The following is a 19,703-nucleotide window of genomic DNA, read 5'->3' as shown; positions in this document are numbered from 1 at the left end:
GCCCTCCTGTCCCAGCCCCTCTGCTCCTGGGGGCCAACTTCGCCACCCCCACTCTAGATGGAGCCCATTGCTTCCCAAGTAATCCCCCAAAACCGCGTGCAGCCCCTGCTCACAAAGACTCAGTGGCTCTCTGCACAGACTGAAGTTGAGTCGGGCTTGGCAAGTCTCCTTGAACCTGCCCTCACATCACTCCTCCTTATAGTCCCCTAACCCATAGCCAAGCATCCTGGAAGCCAGGTGGTCCTGGTCAGCCTTGTCCTTTTCTGCCTCCATGCCTGAGTGTTCTTCCTCCCACCCTCACATACCAGATCATACCCACTGTTTACACACCACCCAGCTGCCACCTCCTCCCTGAAGCCTTTCTTGATGCCCTCACTTAATGTCATTTCTCTCTTCTCTGGACTTCTTACTTGCACACTTCACGTGACACTTAACACTTCCACGTTGTCTTACAGTTGTTTTTGTAGATGGTTTATCTCCATGCCTAAGTTATAAACGCCCTGGTGCAGAGTTTCTGCCTGTCCTTTTCGGTATTTTCTCTGCCTTGAACTTTCATGGGAACCATGAGGGTTATTTAAGCCACAGAGTAGTACCACGATTAGATTTCATCACTGCTCATGTGCCCCTCGCTACTGGAGCTCCTCAGACAGGTCAGTAGATACGAGGGTTCAAACCTTTTTCTTGCTTGGGATACATTCCCACCCTACTGTCCCCCTTCAGGACCACCCACATCTGCTGTCTCATCAGCCTCTTCTAACTGCTCTTGTCCACGGGGTCTGTGTCTGTTCTCTGTCCTGAGCCACATAGCCCTTGGCAGGGGGGTACCATTCCTCCCTCAGCAAAGCTGCCCCTGAACTGGAATGGCATGCTACCAGAAGCTGCCTTTTCTCCAGGCCAAGGCCCTTGTGGGAAATGGACAGACAGAGCCCGTGGCGGGCGGGCAGGCACCAAGCGCCAGACAGGGCCATGAAAGGTGACACTATGACTGTAGAGGAGGGCAAGAATCTGAGCCAGCTCTGCAGGAAATGGTAATGGGGTGGGAAGGACGTGGTGGCCGTGAAGAACAGTCTCAGAAAAGGCATGGAGGTGGGAATTCCCGGGAATGTTCAGTGGACCTCGGAGCGTTCACTTTGATGGTTCGTGGGAAGGAGAGGCAACAGAGGCTAGGAGGTCACGTGGATCTGTTTGTGCACATCCCACCCTCCGTCAGAGTCAGAACTGGCAGTTAGTCCATCACGTCTTCTGGCAGTATGTTATGTTAAAGAATCATTTGGTTTGGGCGCCTCGGTGACTCAGTGGGTTAAGCCGCTGCCTTCAGCTCAGGTCATGATCTCAGGGTCCTGGGATCGAGTCCCGCATCGGGCTCTCTGCTCAGCGGAGAGCCTGCTTCCCTTCCTCTCTCTCTGCCTGCCTCTCTTGTGATTTCTCTCTGTCAAATAAATAAAATAAACAAAATCTTTAAAAAAAAAAAAAAGAATCGTTTGGTTTTTTTAAAGTGATTTTTTTTTTTAATTTATTTATTTTAGAGAGAGGGAGTGAGAGAAAGACAGTGTGGTGGGAGAGGCAGAGGGAGAGAGAGAACCTCTAACAGACTACATGCTGAGCACGAGCCCCACCCTGGGCTGGATCTCACCGCCTGAGATCAGGACCTGAGCTGAAATCAAGAATCAGATGCTTAACCGACTGAGCCCCTAGTGAGTCTTTTTTCATTTGTGTTCATGCTAGGCAGCAAGGACCATATTTCTTTTTTTTTTTTAACATGTTGATACAAAAGATTATGGGTGCCTGGGTGGCTTAGTGGGTTAATCCTCTGCCTTCGGCTCAGGTCATGATCTCAGGTTCCTGGGATCGAGCCCCACATAGGGCTCTCTGCTCAGTGGGGAGCCTGCGCCCCCCCACCTGCCTCTTTGCCTACTTGTTATCTCTCCCAAAAAAAAAAAAAAAATCACTCTGTAACTTAATTTAGTCTCATATTGGGTATCTTAAAAGAAGAGCAAAAAGTTCTTAACCTGTTTGATAATATATAGGTTAATATTTAGGGATAAAAGCGTGTGTCTGGGATTAGCACCAAAATAATTCAGAGGAGGGAAGTTTGAGATAAATGAAACAAAAGTGACCTTGAGTCGATAACTTGTAGCTGGTTGATGGGCACACTGTTCTCCACTTTTGTATATACGGGCACTTGTCCCTACTGAAACATGGGGGAAATAGGCCTTCCGTTGGTCCCGAGCAAGCCTTCAGCTTGGGCTCCGACCCCACCACCCAGCGCTGCAGCCCCGTGTGGCCCCCGCCTGTGCCTCCCGTGGCACTGCGAAGCCCTGAGCTCCAGAACAGCCAGGAAAACAGCCACAAGCCAGCCACTTGGTCAGGGTCTTGGTATAGTCACAACAAATCATGGGACCCTTCAGCCAAATGGCAAAGAAGACCATTATTTTATAGCCAATACTCTGTTAAAATACCGTAACTGTTAAAGCATCAGGGGCTGTAATTAAAAAGTAAATATTAATACAGAGGAGGGGAGGATGCAGACATGAACAGGTCACCCTGCAGGAGGGGTTGAATCAGAAGCTTTGTCTCAGCACATCTTTCTTCATCAGAAAGTGTTTGTGCCCACCAGGATGGGAAGACCATGGAAAGATGACTCACAGTGTTCGTTACTCTTTGTAACAAGCCCAGAGTTCTCCCTTAGTCTGTCTCTTTTAAAAAGCAAAGCTCTATTTTAAAAGCCCCAGAATTTAGATGTCATCATCCCTTTCGTGTTGAGCACACAGTATTTCTCCTTAGGGGAAGTTTATAGTTTTTACTTTGTTTTCTTATTTATCCCAAATTGTGATTTAAAAAAAAAAAAAAAAAAAGACATACATCTATATTCTCTTTTCTAAATAAACTCCAAGTATAAAAGAACATTTTATTATTTGCTTCCTATATCTAAATCCTGAAATACAGTATGTTAATTATTTAAATTTAGGATTTCCCTTAGAAATATCCTTTAGAATGTTCTGTGAATATTTTCCAGGTAAATTCCAGTCTTATTTAATTTTCATGCTTGCAGCGTATAACAAATTGCGTTATCCATGGTTAGTCCCTGGAAGTGAACGGAAAGATAAGCATTGTATCTTTCTTTATTCAAATATGTAAATGTGGCATAATTAGAGCCCATGTTAGAAGACTCCTTCCTGCTAAGCCACTGTCCTATTGTGGAAATGACTGTAGATCTTCAAAGGGTTCACCTGCAGACATTTTGCTTCCCTTCTGGGGGACCCATTTGATAAAAAAGATAATGGTAGAGACCAAAATGGAGAAGGAAGGAGTCCCTCTATTTCCCAGTTTGCCTGTGGTCATGACCTTTGTCACAGGGCAGGAGACAGGCTCTTTCCGAGCCCTTCTGTGGCGTGGCTTGAACGAAGCAGAACGAGGTGCTGGCCCAGCGTGCCCTCGCCCCCCTCTGCCGGCTGGGCCCCCAGCCCCACGTGAGCCTCGTCAGCAGTAATGCTTCACAGATGAGGCACTAAGTGTCAGAGAGGTGACGTGATTTGTCCGATTTTATTAGTGTTGGAGCCAGGTCTGAATTCAGACGTCCCTAACTTCCCCTCCATTATACCTTTCATGGCTTCTGTGGCAGAGATACGTTATTAATCTTAAAAGTTTATGCTTCCTTATCCCGGTGTTATTTCCATTTCAAGTAATCAGTAAGTGTGACCATTGCCATGAGGAGCAATTAAGTACCACTGCCTGCCTGTTACAACTTCTAGTCAGTTAGGAAATCAGAAAGGGCAGGGAGCAAAGCATTCGTCTGGCCCAGCCGCAGCTCTCCGCCCTGGGCCCCTGCGGCCCTGACCAGCGCCCTTTGTTGATGTTTGCAGTTCTGCCCCCTCTGCCCGTATTTGCAGCACACAGAGCCATGCCGCAGAGGAAGGAGACAGATAGGACCCCCAGCTTCCTTGCCTTGCCTTTCCTGACCACCGTGGCCCAGGTTTGTGGTCCCACATGACCCCGTACGTGAGCGGCCTCCATGAGACCCGGAGCTCCAGAAGCCTCCCTCTTCCCCCCTCGCCCCCTTGCACACTCGCCCACCTGGGCTGGCCTGGCCTGGCCTTGCCGCTCGGTACCACTGCTCTGCCCCCTCTGGACAACCTTCTCACCTGCCCATGGTGCTGTGGCTCATTCATAAAGTTGTGAAATGTTCCCTTCTTAAGAAAATTGTGGAAAAACATTGAAATCGTGTGGGGTTCTGTCTGTGCAATTCCATTTCTAACCTGCCCGGAGGCCAGCGTTTTAGATGCAGGTCAATTTTTAATTCATACAGTAAGGAATGACACAAAACCTGCGCCTTTTTGCACAGGAAGAGGGACACGGGGGATACACGGATCGCAAAGAACAGGCTTTCATAAATGGAAGCTTCGATGTTCGTTTCAGGCCACAGGTAGTAACATCTTTACCAGTGTTAGCTTTCCGGGTGGCTCCTCGGTGGCAGCCTGTAGCCGGAGACCCAGGTCATACATGACCTGTGATCACATCACCAGGCTCTCTGTCTGTGTGGGTTTTGGAAAGCCGAGCATCTGAAGTGGTTTTCCTTCCTTCGGTAATACTGACAAGAAAAATACTCTCTCCGGTGAGCTGTTGAGCCGCTCTGCTTAGTTTTGCCGCTAGAATAAAGAAGGACCCTGAGACACTCCATGGCTCTCCAGTCTCTTGGAATTGTCTTCAAGGTCCTGCCTCAGCCTCAGGAAAGCAGGAGACGGTGATGGCAGAAGAAATGGGCCCGTGACCAGTAGGACTTGAAAGACGCTGAAGTCTGCTGTGGCCTTCCCCCTCTCATCCCTTACGGCCTGGTCAAGCGGGGGGGGGGCCCGTGCACACCCATGGCAGGGCCAGCGCTGGCACGACCCCTGGCTGGCACCAGGCCCACTGTTCCCGGGGCCGGTTCGTTCATCTTGCGTGCGCCCTCTCGGAGTGTTTCTTGGAACCCTAGAAGGGACCGTTTCCTCATCCGTCCTTTCCGTCCTTCTGCTCCTCATGCTCTTTGCCTTCCATTCTCGCTGCAGGGAGACCTTTGTCTGAGGAGGGGAATTGAACTTCTGTCCCCAGAGCGCTCGACCATGTTGCATGGGGCGCTGCCGTGGGCTTTGGGACAGCTGCACAGCGTGGCCCTGAGCTGTTAGGTGGGGTCCTGCACACACAGTCCCGCTAGAACTGCAGGCCTGGAGGAGTCCTGCTGCCGCGAGCTGGCAGGAGCTCCACATGCTTTGTGCCCCGGTCTGTCCCCCGGTGGCGCCGACGTCCTTGCACGTAGACAGCCAGAGAGTAAAAGCAGTTCGTTATCCGTGAAATGGCTGCATGCGAGGGAAGCTAGGAAGTTCCTTGCACAGTTTGGACCCACTGGATAGTCTCAGAAGCACATTCTCCAGTGATCCTTCCCCCATTTTTTATTGCCAAAAGCTCTCACATTATTCTCAGGTCCATGCCGATGGTTCTGGGCCTCTGTGTCTGGGGGCCAGCCTTGCCCGTGGCCCCAATACTGATATCTTGTTAGATCTCCGTCGCATTTTAGCCTTGAGGCCTGAAATAAATCACTGTTAGTGTAGGCCTCGCTTTCCCCATGTTCTAAATGAGGGAGCTGTCTCGTCGGTGTCTAAAGCGTTACACATCCAGTTCTCGGGTGTGCCTTAACCATCTGGGGTCTCAGCCCCCACCCCAGATCCCGAACCTTCACTCCCCCCAACGGCTCCTTCTCCAAAACTGAAATTCTTCTTAGCTCTGGTCATTCTTTTCCTTCTGCCTTCCTGAATCACGGACTATGTAAGGCGCGAGAATTTGTGTTTTATTAGGCGCCTCCCCAGCTGCCACTGATGCCACTGCTCTGTGGATCTCGTTTCTGGAACGTGGCTTTGGGCAGGGGCAAGGGAATGGGCAGGGTTTGCCTGGAGAAATGTCCCGTGCGCACATGCACCCTGGGATCCAGCCCCGCTTCGGGCTCCCTGCTCAGTGGGGGTGTGCCTCTCTCCCCCTGCTCATGCTGTCTAGTGTTCTCTCTCAAATAAATACATAGTCTTAAAAAATATATTTTCCAAATAAAAAAACAATAATATGTAGCCTATATTCCCTGGATATTTTGTACAGGCCTTTTTATTCTCCTGTGATTCTGACATAGCGGCTGTAAATTCTAAATTATATACATCTGTGATAGTCCAATTGGAGAGGGATTACACCATTCCATTCTCTTAGCTATGTAGTTGAATATAGAGCAGGGTAGGTTTCCCCTTTGTTGTTGTTCTTTTTCCAGTCCTAGTTCTCAGTCACAGCTCCGCTGTGTTAGTGTTTTCTCTCATGCCCCCTTCTTCAGTGACCTGCCCGACCTCCCACTTTGCTCTGTGTTTGCTTCCACCTGTTGGTGTTTTCCCAGAGAAAAATCAGACGAAGTGTTTTGATTCATTCTCTCTGATGCACTCATTGCTCGGCTCCCGTCTTGAGGTTTTCAACCAATTAGACATCTCACCACTGCTAGCTCTTTCATACATCAAGAGCGCATCCTCTGATACATGACACCAAATCAAGCTTTTGGATCACTTAACTATGGTCAGCGTGTTTACTGACCTCAAGAGACCAAAAACACAACGAATTTATCAATGGCATTTTTTTAATCTTGGAGAAGTGTCCTTTGTTTTCTCAAAGAACAGCCTGAGTTGGAAGGCGTGTAGGGCGGAGGGAATGAATATGTTCACTATATTAGAACAGTTTCTTTAAAAAGTTAAGGTATAGAGGCGCCTGGGTGGCTCAGTGGGTTAAATGACTCTGCCTTTGGCTCAGGTCATGATCTCAGGGTCCTGGGATCGAGCCCCGCATCAGGCTCTCTGCTCAGCAGGGAGCCTGCTTCCTCCTCTCTCTCTGCCTGCATCTCTGTCTACTTGTGATCTCTGTCAAATAAATAAAATCTTTAAAAAAAAAAAAGTTAAGGTATAAAAAAAGGAAACATATCTAGTAGTCATTTAATGTAAATTTCAGTCAACTTGGTATACCTTAGGACTATTAAAGATTTTGTTGTTTTATTTGTACCTTCTTTTTAAAAGGTAGGAGTAAATAAGAATGTGGAAGTGGGGGGTTCAGTCCCTCTAGTGCTGACATTCTGTCATTCCCTGAGTTCTTAGAATTAAGGCTCAGAAGAAGGAAAAAAAATTAAGGCTCAGGAATGTAATATGGGTTTTTCTAACTGACCTCAACCTGTCTTTTTTGAAGCTAGGGTATCACATCTTCTACATTGAATTACCTCACATTTATGATTTTGGAACTTCCCAGACACAACCAGCCTTGAATGGAATCTAAGACTCATTTCATACCAAATTCTGCTTTTTGGCACAAAGTAGTATTCGGCTCATTTTAGAGCATTCGGCTTCTGTTTCCTTTCCTCTATATTTCCTGATACTCTTTGTTAGTCCTAACGACTGTGCAGAAGTAAACAAATCTCATTTTGTGTTTTTAATTCATTGACAACACATGTTGTAATAACCATGGGGCCAAGACTGTGGCATTTGACAGGAAGTCACAGATCTGGGTCACCCCCTCATGGATCATGCTTGGGTCACTGGGAAGTACGGCCGTAGAAGGTACTGAACCAACCCGAATTTTAGGTGATAAACACTTGCCATTAGGATCATGTCTTTTAAGTAGGATTTTCTCCAGCTAGAGTGAGGAAAACATTGGGTTAGCAACCACAAGGCTTCTCACATAACACTTGAAATAGCTTGTTCTTTCCATAAGCAGAGGGGGAAAAATCCTCCTATCTATAATTGGTGCCTAGGAATGCTGATTATCAGAGGCTAGTTTTAACTTCTTGCCAAGGAAGGAATAATGAAGGCATGACTTTTCTAAGAATGGATGATCCCCTTGTAGTCTTGAAAAACTATCACATTTGCTTATAACTTAAATCCTAATAAGAATGTTCAAAGAAGTTAACTCAATAAGGTAATTTTAAGAAATTAGAGGCAGCTTTTCCCAGTTTGTCTCAGTTGGAATCGTCTTTCCACGTATCTCTTTGACATACTGTGTCAAAGGCTGTATTCTTATCTCCTGAACTCACCCCAGCCTGGGCTGGGATGTGCCAGTGAAGCCTCCTGCCTGCCCTTGTCCCCACATCCCCATGTCCTCTACATGTCATTCTCATGTAACTCCTCATGAATGGACATTTCAAACTCAGCAAGGATCCTTGTTTTTCTAGAATTTATCTAAACATGATTTAGAATCTTTCTCTAAATCTCTCTCTCTCTCACTCCCCTAGTTCACATATTATTCTGAAAAAAGCATAGTGTAAAGAAAGATTATCACTGAAACAGCACTTAGGACTTAAGTGTTCATTTGAGGGCATCAGGCCTTGCGACCTTGACAAGAGTAAACCATAAAAGGCTGATTAAAACTGGAACTTGTCTCTGTTAACATATTATGCTTCTGTCTCGTCCATGACTGTAGTTTACAGCCAAACAGTTCATCATTTTCCATAATTAGATGTATTTTGAAATATAAAACATGGCATTGACCATATTTGAACATAGTTTAATGAACATTGAACATATTTTTATTTTAATGTTGATTTAATGTATATCAACATTATCCATTATCCATGGGCTGGATTTTTCTACCAGCAGGAATCCAACATGGCAGAATGGTGGTAGGCAAGGAGCATGGCAGTTTGAGAAGTAAATGAATCTATTAGATTTGAACTGTTGCCCCCCAAATCCCAGTAAGTCAGCTCATCTGTTTCTCAAAGTGACATGGGCTTAATCTGGCTCACTCTGTTCCAAATAAGTTTAGGCAGTTACTCCATTAGCTCACTCAGTGTGTGCGACTCCCATTTCCCAAACTCCTCCCCTTGCCCCACCCCCAAACAGCTCTAGGTTTTTCTACAAACAACCGTTTGTACACATTTGTTCATTTACTCCTTCATTCATTTACTCAGCAAACTGTTCTGAAGCCCCTGGCAATATTCTAAGCTGGGGGGGGGGGGCGGTCAGGGGGAACACATCAGTGGAAAAATTAAAATCCCTGCCCTCCAGGAGCATATATTCTACTGGGAATTTTATGTAATAGTAGGTTTATTTTCTGGGATCGCACTCTCCGGGTCAGAGAGCTAGGTCCTATCCAAACTGATGAGCTCCCAGAGAAGGACAGGCACTTCCTGCCGCCAGCCCAACCATGGGCCTGCTTTCAACAAAGTTCTGCCAGTAAACACTCCACTTTGGCCTTTCATCTCCCACCCTGGAACCTCTGTCCCCCTCCTCCTCCCAGCCTCCTGAATTGGAATTGATTCGCCTCCAGAACAAGAGCTTTGACTCAATAATGCAGGTCAGTCTTGAGGAGTTTACACATTTAGCAAACTGGACTGTAGCCTTGGAGCTAATGACTTTTTTTTATTTCTGTACTTGGATTCTTTTTTTTTTTTTTTTTTTAATTTGACAGACAGAGATCACAAGTAGGCAGAGAGGCAGGCAGAGAGAGAGGAGAGAGGAGGAAGAAGGCTCCCTGCTGAGCAGAGAGCCCCATGTGAAGCTCAATCCCAAGACCCTGGGATCATGACCTGAGCTGAAGGCAGAAGCTTTAACCCACTGAGCCACCCAGGCGCCCCGGAGCTTTTAAATTACAAATATCTGTCCCCAACCTGTTTTCTCACCAAATGAACTGGACTTGCCATCCCAGCTCTGGAGACCCACCTCCCTGTCGCCACCTTCCGTCTTCCCTGGGCACTAGCCCCACACTACTTGCCAGGCCCCAAGCTGTGCTCATGAGGGTCTCTCCACACCCAGTGTCAGCTCCCTCCCTGTCCCCAGCCCTGTCCCTACAGGCTAGAACCCACCAGTCGGGGCTTTCCTCCCAACTTCCCCTGCAGCCGGAGAGCCTACCTATCCTTCCTTCCTCCTTCGCACCATCCCACCAGCCCTCAGAAAAGAGAGAGAAATTTAAAACTGATGACATCCTGATCAAGCCCCGCATCGGGCTCTCTGCTCCGCAGGGAGCCTGCTTCCCCTTCTCTCTCTGCCTACCTCTCTGCCTAGTTGTGATTTCTCTCTGTCAAATAAATAAAATATTAAAAAAAAAAAAAACTGATGACATCCTCCTTTCTATGATCCCCTTAACCCGGGTTCTGTAAGGGAGGGGTCTAGCCAGGGATATTTGCTCAGGTTTCACACTCAACTGGGTTTCAGATTCTGGTTGATGGCATGATGGTAAGTTTAGGGAGAGCTCTTCACAAGCGTGGGTTCATCCTCCTAGTCTCTCCATCTATTTTTGCCTGCAAGGTTTTTGACCGCTGGTCACAGAAGCTGTTAGTGTCACTTGCAGATACAGGTGACCAGCCATTGTCCTGAGCAAGAGGTGGGTGGTTGCCTGGCACGAGCTTCCAGGACAAGTGCCTGCCTACCTAACCCTCCTTTTAGGGAGTAGCTTGCTTCCCAGAGGGCCCCCCGCACTCCTGGCCAGCCGCGGTGCTCTCAGATCTGCAGTGTTTCGTGACTGTCCGCTGAGCCACCCTCATCATGGGCTTCGTAATTTTTGCGTCATATTTCCTAATTCCTAACTTTTAAAAAGTAGCCCTTTCTAATTTTCTATATTTTGAATTGAGCTTTTCATTACTTTTGAAATTGACATACACTAGAAGTCCCCCTTCTGTGTCTCCATTATTCATAGACCAGAGCCTGTCTTCTTTCTGTCAGTTCAGTAATGAGGTTCGATCCATTTGTAACTCATCCCGTTACACGCGGAAGAGACTGCAGCCCAGGCTTGTGTGGACGGTAATGCCGATAAAGGTAGATGCTTCCTGATTTTGTCCGTTCCTTATTTCTCCTGGAGTTTGTTGCCCAAGCCCACCTCACATCTTCTGATCCTGGGGTATTAGCCAGAGGGACCCGGGGGTGGGGGGGGTGCCCTCCCGGGGCACCATCCTTCCTTCTTGTGCCACGCTCCCGTCTGTTCTCATTCCTACCAGATTATACTCCCTGGTAGAGAAACACCAGTTCTTCCTCCTCTCCCTCTTCCCTAGCCCCAAGCACGGCGCCTCAGATGCAGCTGGTACTTACTGGGGTTTACTTTAAGGGCCCATCACTGAGGGACTCAGTGTTGCACAGTCATAGCAGATGAGGGGGAGAAGGGCAGGAGAGCTGGATATCCTCCCCAAACGCACCCCCAGATAAAACCATTGTATGTAGTAAATGCTTTCACCTTGCCATCTTACAACAGATCTTGAAACCAGTTGGCTTTCTATCGACACAGAACCTGCCCACCGCCAACCCTGCATGCGCCACTAACAGGAACTCCCCTCCGCCCTCTGCCCTCCGCCTCGCCCCCAGCCATCGCCCCTCATAACTCCCTTCAGAGGCTAAATGCGGGCTTTTAAAGAATTCTTTCTAACGTGCTATGTAGCGGTTTGATTTTACACCCCACTGCATTTCTGGAGCCAGGCCAGGAGCTTGCTAGAGTTTCTGGTGCTATCTCTGTCATCTTTAGGTGAAACGGGGAAAGCTCCATTGAACTTTCGTGGTCATAAAAATTATTGCAGTGGAGCCCTACATCTGCTCACTGAACTTCCTGTGGGTTTTCACCAAATCACATGACTGACAGCAGAAAGACCTGGTCTTCAAAGCTTTTGGTCTGCTTGTTATAACCGAGTCTCAATCACCAAGTCAGACCTTTGCTTTGTCTCTGGGCCGGGCGTCCGGATGTCCCACTGCGGTGGGTTGAATCACTGGAGCTGATAAAAACAGTCCAGCCAAACCTGAGAGTCTAGCATTACCTCTGGCTCCAAAAATCAAAACAACCGGATTGTTTGTAAGTAGCTTTGGATTGAGACCAAGCTCTGAGCTTCAGAGATGGGTTTTTCTCTCCTTATGGAGCTAAGTCACAGGACAGCTGTCTCAGAAAGAAAGGGACAAAAGCCTGGGCCCAAGGTGACCAGCACCCTGCCCTCTGCTAGCCTATTCCAGAGAGTTCTTGCCATAACTATCAAGTCAAAGCCCCCGTGTCCCTAGGGGCCCTCCTGTGCTTTCCCAGAGCTTTTGTGGTCCTCAAGCACATCCATCCAACAGCCCCTGGCTAGAGCCCAAAGGGGGCCTGGGAACTCCAGAGAGGAGTTGTGCTTAGAGGCCATGTGGACGGATGCTGGAGCTGGGAAGGCCTGGGAGGGTCCAGGCGGCCCAGTCAGAACGAAGGCACTCAAGTGAGGAAGTTGGACTTCCCTCAGCCATCACAGGATGGCATTATTGTTCTCCACAGGCTTGAAAAGGAACATAAAGGGAAGAGTGACTTTTTCTAGGTTGTTGATCTGACATTCAGACTGTGATATTTCTTGGACTGAATCCTGACCAAATGTGTCCCCAGGGTGTCCCCAGTGTCGTGAGTGCTAAATAAAACCTTTTGTCTTTGTTTTCCTTAGCTTTCAAGACTTCTAAGACATATTAGAGGAGCACATATTTTTAAGAATGTCTATTTAAATCTCTAACTATGTTGGCTCTCTCCAGCGAGACAGGTAAATTTGAGGGGGGTGGGCGGCAAATTCACTGCAGCTTGAGCCTGGCTTGTTCTACGGAGGCCACATTCACATTCAGTCAGGTTGACTGAAGAGTGTTTCCAAAACACTCATAATTTCTATTATTTCACCCTTTTAAAATGTTCCCAGTACACTGTCTTAAAAACAACTCATTGCAGGAAAAAGGAAGCTCTTTACCTTGGGCTTTGAAAACGTGTGTAGCCAGATTTCAAGAACAAGCTCTTCTTTTTCCTGCTATTTATGGTTTATCCTCTGTTCTGAGCCTTTTAAGTGTCGGTGAAAAGATCTGCGCAAAGAACCCAAGAAATACTACCTCTGCGCTCACTTGTTCCTTTGAGGAGAGGGGAGCTGGTCCTGCAAATTCAGGGGCGTGTGCGTGTGTGTGTGTGTGTGTGTGAGCCACAGTATCCAGGTTTTGCAGTAATAGAAGTGCATTCATGCCGCTTTGTCTGGACTTGCTGTTTTGCTTCCATGTGTCCGGTGGTCCCCACTCCAGTGACGTGACGCAGGTGTCCAGTACGTGGCAGGAGTTGGCCCTTTACAAGCCAGCACGGGCAGGGTCATGGCTGGACCGCCACGCTGTTAGCCACAAGCTCTCAAGCCACAGAACAGCTAAGCCACAGCCTCGTGTTTGTCTCAGTTTTAAGCAGTTGGGGGGCTTAGACTTTAAAACCATCTCTCATCAACCCACAGGACAGCTCAGGACCTTTCGACGTTTACCCTCTCCCCCAGACTGCCACCAACTCATTCAATTTGTCACAACCCTGTGAAGGAGACGGGACGGTTAAATTCAAAATCTCGGAGTAAACTTTATGTTTTAAGATCCCGAGTGACGGTATGAGCCTTGTCCCAGGTCACCAGCTTCCAAGGCCTGGACTTCCGGCTCTTAAATGCTAGGATTGTATGTGTCACTCAGCTCGATTCTTAGTCCTGAACTCATGACATGACAGGCCTTGGGAAGTACTTGCTGAATGAATGAATTAGTGGGAAAAGATGGGGCTAAAATTCAAATTATCTGCTTGCCTTTCAAGTGCTTTTCCGAGTTCAAGGATTAGATGAGTGACTAAATATAGTGTTTGAACTTGCCCGCCGATAATAGGTGATCAGTTCGGTTAGCTACAGATGTGAGCCATAAAGTTTATACCGTTTCATATGCTGTCTCTCATCTGCTGTTACATACCGTATACTGGATATTCTTGCCAACCTGGGTGCCATCCTCTGTTCAGAGTCTATGAACTACGCTTACTACCAGAGCGGGAGAGGGGTTGCTGTTTTGACATAAACTTGAGCCACAGTGAGAACAAGGCGTTTTCAGCTCTGTTGGCTGAGGTGGTGGGAAGGATAGTAGTGGGGATGCCAGGTGCTTTTCCTAGTGGCCTTTTCCTAGATCTGCCCATGCACGATCGAAGGGCAGGCTCGGACTCATTACTCTCTCGCACTGAACAGTCATCAGAATTTCCCCAAAATCATGAGGACAAGAAAACTTTGTGCCAGCCACTGAGTGACTCTAGCCTAAGCGTCTTTAATTAAGTTGGAGGGAGTTCTTACAGAAGCCATTGGTTTTCTGGTTCCCTTCTCCATTCTACCGTCAGAGAGGCAGGGAACAGCCTGGTGTCTGACACCCTTTCCTAAGGCCTTCTTAGGAAAACCCCCAGATGCGTCACCGGATGGAGAAAAGGCTGCACCTCTTTTAGTCGTCTTTACCTCTAACAACAAGTGCATCTTGTTGGCAACATTACCACTTAGAAATGTCGGTGTCGTTAGTCCAGTTTAAAGAGCAGTAAGGGGACTCTGACCTTTTCAGGCCACCACCTCTGTCCCCCCCCACCCCACCCCCGGCCCCTTACTTCTCTCTGGGTCGGTGTGAGAGGTTTTCTCAAGTTTGGGGCCATTCTAAGAACTAGCATGTTCATCCTTGTTATTAGAGGGTAAATTTCTTCTTCAAACACAGTTCCTCGTTCTTGATGACAATGACGTCCCTGTGGCTTGGTTGTTCTTTAAGACCAGCAGTGAGCTGGGGTCTGCGCCATGCCGAGGAGCACAGTGCCATCCCTGAGGGGCCCCATGCAGCCTAGGAGAGTTGAACTGAAGGACAGAGCTTGGCCACTGTGTGGCCACAGCTCTCTGTCACTTTTCTTTTTTTTTTTTTTTTTTTTTAAAGATTTTATTTATTTATTTGACAGAGAGAGATCACAAGTAGGCAGAGAGATCACAAGTAGGCAGAGAGGCAGGCAGAGAGAGTGAGAGGGAAACAGGCTCCCTGCCAAGCAGAGAGCCCGATGCGGGACTCGATCCCAGGACCCTGGGATCATGACCTGAGCTGAAGGCAGCGGCTTAAACCACTGAGCCACCCAGGCGCCCTCTCTGTCACTTTTCAAGCTGACTTTCCCACCCAGTCAGACCTACACTTTAATCCCAATTCCACCCCACGTGCTACGCGACCTAGAACCTGCTTGGCCTCTCCAGGCCCTGCTTCACCTTCCATCAGCGGCGTTGGCCGTGTCGGCCTCGGCAGGACCTTGGGGTGACTGCCCACAGCGTGGTGCTCGGGTGTGCCCTGTTGCTGCAAACACGGGTTTCTTTTTTTTTTTTTTTAAAGATTTATTTATTTGACAGATAGAGATTACAAGTAGGCAGAGAGGCAGGCAGAGAGAGAGAGAGGAGGAAGCAGGCTCCCAGCCAAGCAGAGAGCCCGATGCGGGGCTCGATCCCAGGACCCTGGGATCATGACCTGAGCCGAAGGCAGAGGCCTTAACCCGCTGAGCCACCCAGGCGCCCCCAAACACGGGTTTCTCACGGGAAGGAGTATCGTTGTGTTGCGGCCTAGAAGACAACACAACTGACTCCACGACGAGATACATTTTCGCCTCCGAGGACTCTGTTCCCTCATCCCTGAGGATGCCCGGCCAGACTGGAAGCAGCACAGGGCATGGGGAGGGCCCCCCTGAAGCCCAGTCACATCAGTAAGTGTCTGCAGCCATCGTCTGCCTGAGCTGACCAAACCGTGTCAGCCAGAAGGCCGGGAAGAGCCCGCTGGGAGGAGCTGTCCCCTCAGTGGCAGTCGCTGCCGCCGCAGTCAACACACACACACACTTTTGGCCTATGACTGATGAAAACAAAGGACTGATTCGAAACACTCGTGGTCTGAAAAGACTGACTGGGGTTTTCATTACACCAGAGGCCTTCTGCACAGGCCTCCGAAGTGTGGGGTACAGACAGTGCGAGGGAGGGTGTGGGAGTAGGTAACGCGGGAGCTCAGGCCACTTACCAACCCCGCTTGTGTGTAGTCTGTGTTTACCGAATGCCTTCGGAGCCGTGGGTCAGAGTTGGTTTTCATTAAAGCTGTGACGGGACTGCGCTCTGTGTGGTATGTTGAAGTAACATCCATGACCAGAGTAACCCCCTTTCAGGAATTCCTATACACAGTTTGAGGATTTAACTCAAAACTCACCTTGCCAGAAGCATCTCCTCCTTACTCTGCCCTTCTCTCATCTTTCTGGAATTCTGAAGATCCAGCACAGAGGGGTCGAGTCTCAGTTATTACAAATGCTCTTTTAAAATTCCTATGAAGGGCACCTGGGTGGTCGGTTAAGCGGTCAGCTCTTGCTTCTGTCTCGGGTCTTGATCTCAGGGTCCTGGGATTGAGCCCCTGTTGGGCTCTGTGCTCAGTGGGGAGTCTTCTTGAGACTCTCTCTCTCCCTCTGTCCCTCCCCCCATTCACACATGCTCTCTCTATTAAATAAATCTTTAAAAATAAATAAAAATTCGGGGCACCTGGGTGGCTCAGTGGGTTAAGCCTCTGCCTTCGGCTCAGGTCATGATCCCAGGGTCCTGGGATCGAGCCCCGCATGGGGCTCTCTGCTCAGCAGGGAGCCTGTTTCCCCCTCCCTCTCTGCCTGCCCCTCTGCCTACTTGTGATCTCTCTCTCTGTGTCAAATAAATAAATAAAATCTTTTTTTTAATTAATTAAATAAATAAATAAAAATTAAATTCCTACGATTCTGTATGGGTGAGTGGGTGACTTTCCTTCATCCTGCTCCTTTGTCTTAATTTAGGCCTGTTTGCCTCTCCCCTGGACCAAGCCTGGTCCCCACCCGCTTCCTCCTGGGTCTGGACTCCTCCCGGTCTTCCACCTCCACCACCTCCCCTGCCTCCACTTCCTCCTCCTCCCCGTTCCAGCCCGCTGTGCCCCTGCCTCACACAGGCCTTGCCTCCATCTGGCCCTGCAGGAGGAACACCCTTCCCTCTTCACCTGGCTGCCCCACGGCCTCCCTCAGGCCTCTGGAGCCTCCTGTCTTTCCACGTCTGACTAACCTGTTCTCATTGTTTTGTTGTTGCTGCCCCGGTCTGTCTCCACCTCAGGAAAGCACACTCCACTCCTCTCCTCTCCGTGAGGAGAGGACAACGCATGGCTGCTGCCCCCCTTGCTCCCCGCTGCCCCCCCCCCCGCAGCCCTGGGCCGGCACAGAGCCGCAGACACCCGGCCAGTCTAATGAATGAAAGACTGAATGAGACAATATATATAAAGCATTTACTATTGCCTGGCACGTGCTTGGTCCTCAGGATGTGGTTGGTTGTCGCAGTCACTCACACCTTCATCAGGTTGTTAAGTGCCTGGCCACCATGTGTGCGTGAGCAGCAGCAAGCCGGGCGGAGAAAAATGCCCCCATCGTGCGCTCCCCGTACGTCTGTTTCCCCTTCATCTCTTCCCGTGCCCCCGCCTGCCCTCCGCCACTCCCCCCCTCTCAGGACACTGTCGCCTGCCCTTCTCCCGGCCCCAACTGTGACAAATCCTGCCCAGGTCACCTTGGCAAGGGAAGGTGCCCAGAGGGGCCTTGAGGAGATCGGCGGCTCCTCAGGCCACTGGAGTGAGAATCCCTTTCTCTGTCCTGGTGGGAGAAAAATTAGAAACTAAAAAACCCAAATCCCGGGGAGGTGCTCCAGGCACAGTGCTCGCTCACCAGCTGCCCGGCAGAGCGCAGGCCCAATTGCCTGGCTGTGTTCACAGAGCCAGACTGAAGCTTTCACCGAGCCCCGGCAAGGGATCACCCAGCCTCCCTCCACAGGGCCACAGCCATCCCCGTGGCCCCGAGGAGGGGGCCCCGGCAGAGCCAGGCACGGCAGGCCGCCCCAGCACCCGTCTGCGAGGGACGCGGGCCTGTCCCTGCCGATCAAGGCTGAGGAACTGTGAAGGAAAGCTCTCATCCTCATGGTGACTCAGCCCTGAAGGCAAAGCCTCTCAGGAGGAGCCAGGCGTCTGTCACCCATGCAGGGCCTGTTTCCACTCAGACATCTGTCCTCCTGCCTCCCCCTCTTTGGGTCCCTGCTCCCGACTCAGCAGACAGGCACTGATGGGCTTATTCGTCTTTCCTCCGTGTCCTTCACGTTTTCTCAGGAGTCGTTTGCGAACAACCGGGGGAGCCCCAGAGCTCTCAGGCCCTGTGGTCAGTGAGGGAGGTGGGCTTCCCCGCACACCTCAATACTGCTTTTGCACAGAACTGTGAGATCACAAATCATCTTGTTTTTGTTGCAGAAATTTCCAGAATTGAAATTCAAATATGTGGAAGAGGAGCAGCCCGAGGAGTTTTTTATCCCTTATGTGTGGTCTCTGGTCTACAACTCAGCAGTAGGCCTCTACTGGAACCCCCAGGACATCCAGCTCTTCACGATGGACTCCGACTGAGGGCCGACACCATCTCCCACCCTCACCTCCCTCCCGCCGAGCAGCCCTTTTAGTTACTTCTTCCTGGGGGAACAGAAGTAGACAGATTGCCCAGTGTACCTTCCAGCAGAGAGGATCACACAGGCGTGCTTCCCTTACACACTTGGATGTGGAGAACTGGTGCCGGTTGGCAGGAGATCACTCAGCTTAGATTGTAGTGCAAAAAAGGGGGGAGGGGGGTACGCGACAATAATAAATGTAAAAACCTGCTATTCCACATGCAATTTTATTTCTAAACCAAAAATCTAGAGCTTTTCCAGGAACCCGCTGCCTTAGGCATGTAACACTTCACCAGTACGTACGGTTTTTTTCTTTGCATGTGCAAGATTTCTTTTTGGTCCAGTGTGTGCACGCATGCACACGTGTGTGTGTGTGTTTTCAACATAGAGAAATATCTGAAAAGATGACGAGATAGGAATTAGTAAGGAAATGAAGTCATCTGTATGCGGGGTTGCCTTCCAGAGGGCCCATGATTTAACAGACCCCATGCCCGGGCCGTGGGATGTGAGCCTTTAGATCAGATCTCTGCATCTTTCAAAGAAAGAAGTGGCTCCTTCTTATAAAGCTCAGATTAGCTTTACTGTGGCTTTGGCCTCCGAGCTGTAGCTGAATTAAATTGGAGTCTAGCACAAATTAAGTTAATCTACTCTGTATTAATCATTGGGAAAAGAAAAGCTTCATTTTGAAAGCAATCTTTTTTCTTCAACCAGGCTATTAGGAGAAAAGGAGACCAATTTGATTAATACAGTATTCCACATGAGATTAAAAACATGTTTTTCTCTTCATTTCTGACTTTGTTTAAACTCTTTTGAGCCCTGAACTAGAGGAAGAAGCTTCTCTGAGGGAAACTGTGCCCGGGCTGCCCTGAGCAGAGCGTGTCTGCCGGAGCCGCGGGCACTGAGCACAGAGTGGGATAGGCCTGTGGAGTCGGGGTCTCAGTCCACGACCACCCTCTCACAGCCCGAATGAGGAGCCTCGTCTCATTCTCAAAGATTCGAAAAGTATTTGCTTTTCTGCATGCAAAGCATGTAATCCCAAGTGAGACTGAGCACCCCCACGTCAGGTGGCTGTTGCCTGATCTCTGTCAGGAACTAGCTTCTCGCTTCTCCCTGTGTCGCTGGGCTGGACGCCGGGGTCCTTTTGGACCATCACAATCTCAGAGGGCCTAGGAGGAACTATCTTCAGTCACAGCGAGCTCTGGAAAGGTGAAGAACACACCAGCGCGTCATGCCCATCTGTGTGGCTTCTACCCGTGAAAAGCCTGGGCTGCTCCATCTCTTTGGTGGGCTTTTGGGGGCCAACCAGGTGGTTTCATCTTCGTCATCAGGACAGGCACTGGAGCTGAAGCTCCCTGAGGCAGGCTGACGGACGGACGGACGGACAAAGGGGCATCGCTGGTGGCTGGACGCAGGAGGCAAGTGCAGGTGGTCCGTGGCCTCCTCGGGTCTTGCACTG

At 49.4% G+C, this 19,703-nt stretch overlaps 1 protein-coding gene across 2 annotated transcripts in view; it reads left to right on the top strand.

The window, feature by feature from the left end:
- The window catches only part of DYM (dymeclin), a 344,284-nt gene extending 325,251 nt beyond the window's left edge, over positions 1–19,033 (top strand). For both annotated transcript variants that reach the window (XM_046025177.1, XM_046025176.1), the window contains one exon: positions 18,060–19,033. In XM_046025177.1, coding sequence (XP_045881133.1) covers positions 18,060–18,209 — 150 coding nt within the window. In that variant the 3' untranslated portion in view covers positions 18,210–19,033. The remainder of the gene's footprint in view (positions 1–18,059) is intronic.
- Positions 19,034–19,703: the final 670 nt, after the last annotated feature.

The sequence above is a fragment of the Meles meles genome, chromosome 12 (genome assembly GCF_922984935.1).
Source record: "Meles meles chromosome 12, mMelMel3.1 paternal haplotype, whole genome shotgun sequence".
NCBI classification, from domain to species: Eukaryota; Metazoa; Chordata; class Mammalia; order Carnivora; family Mustelidae; genus Meles; species Meles meles.
The sequence above is the reverse complement of the archived record's forward strand: the minus strand, read 5'-3'. Positions and strand labels throughout refer to the sequence as shown.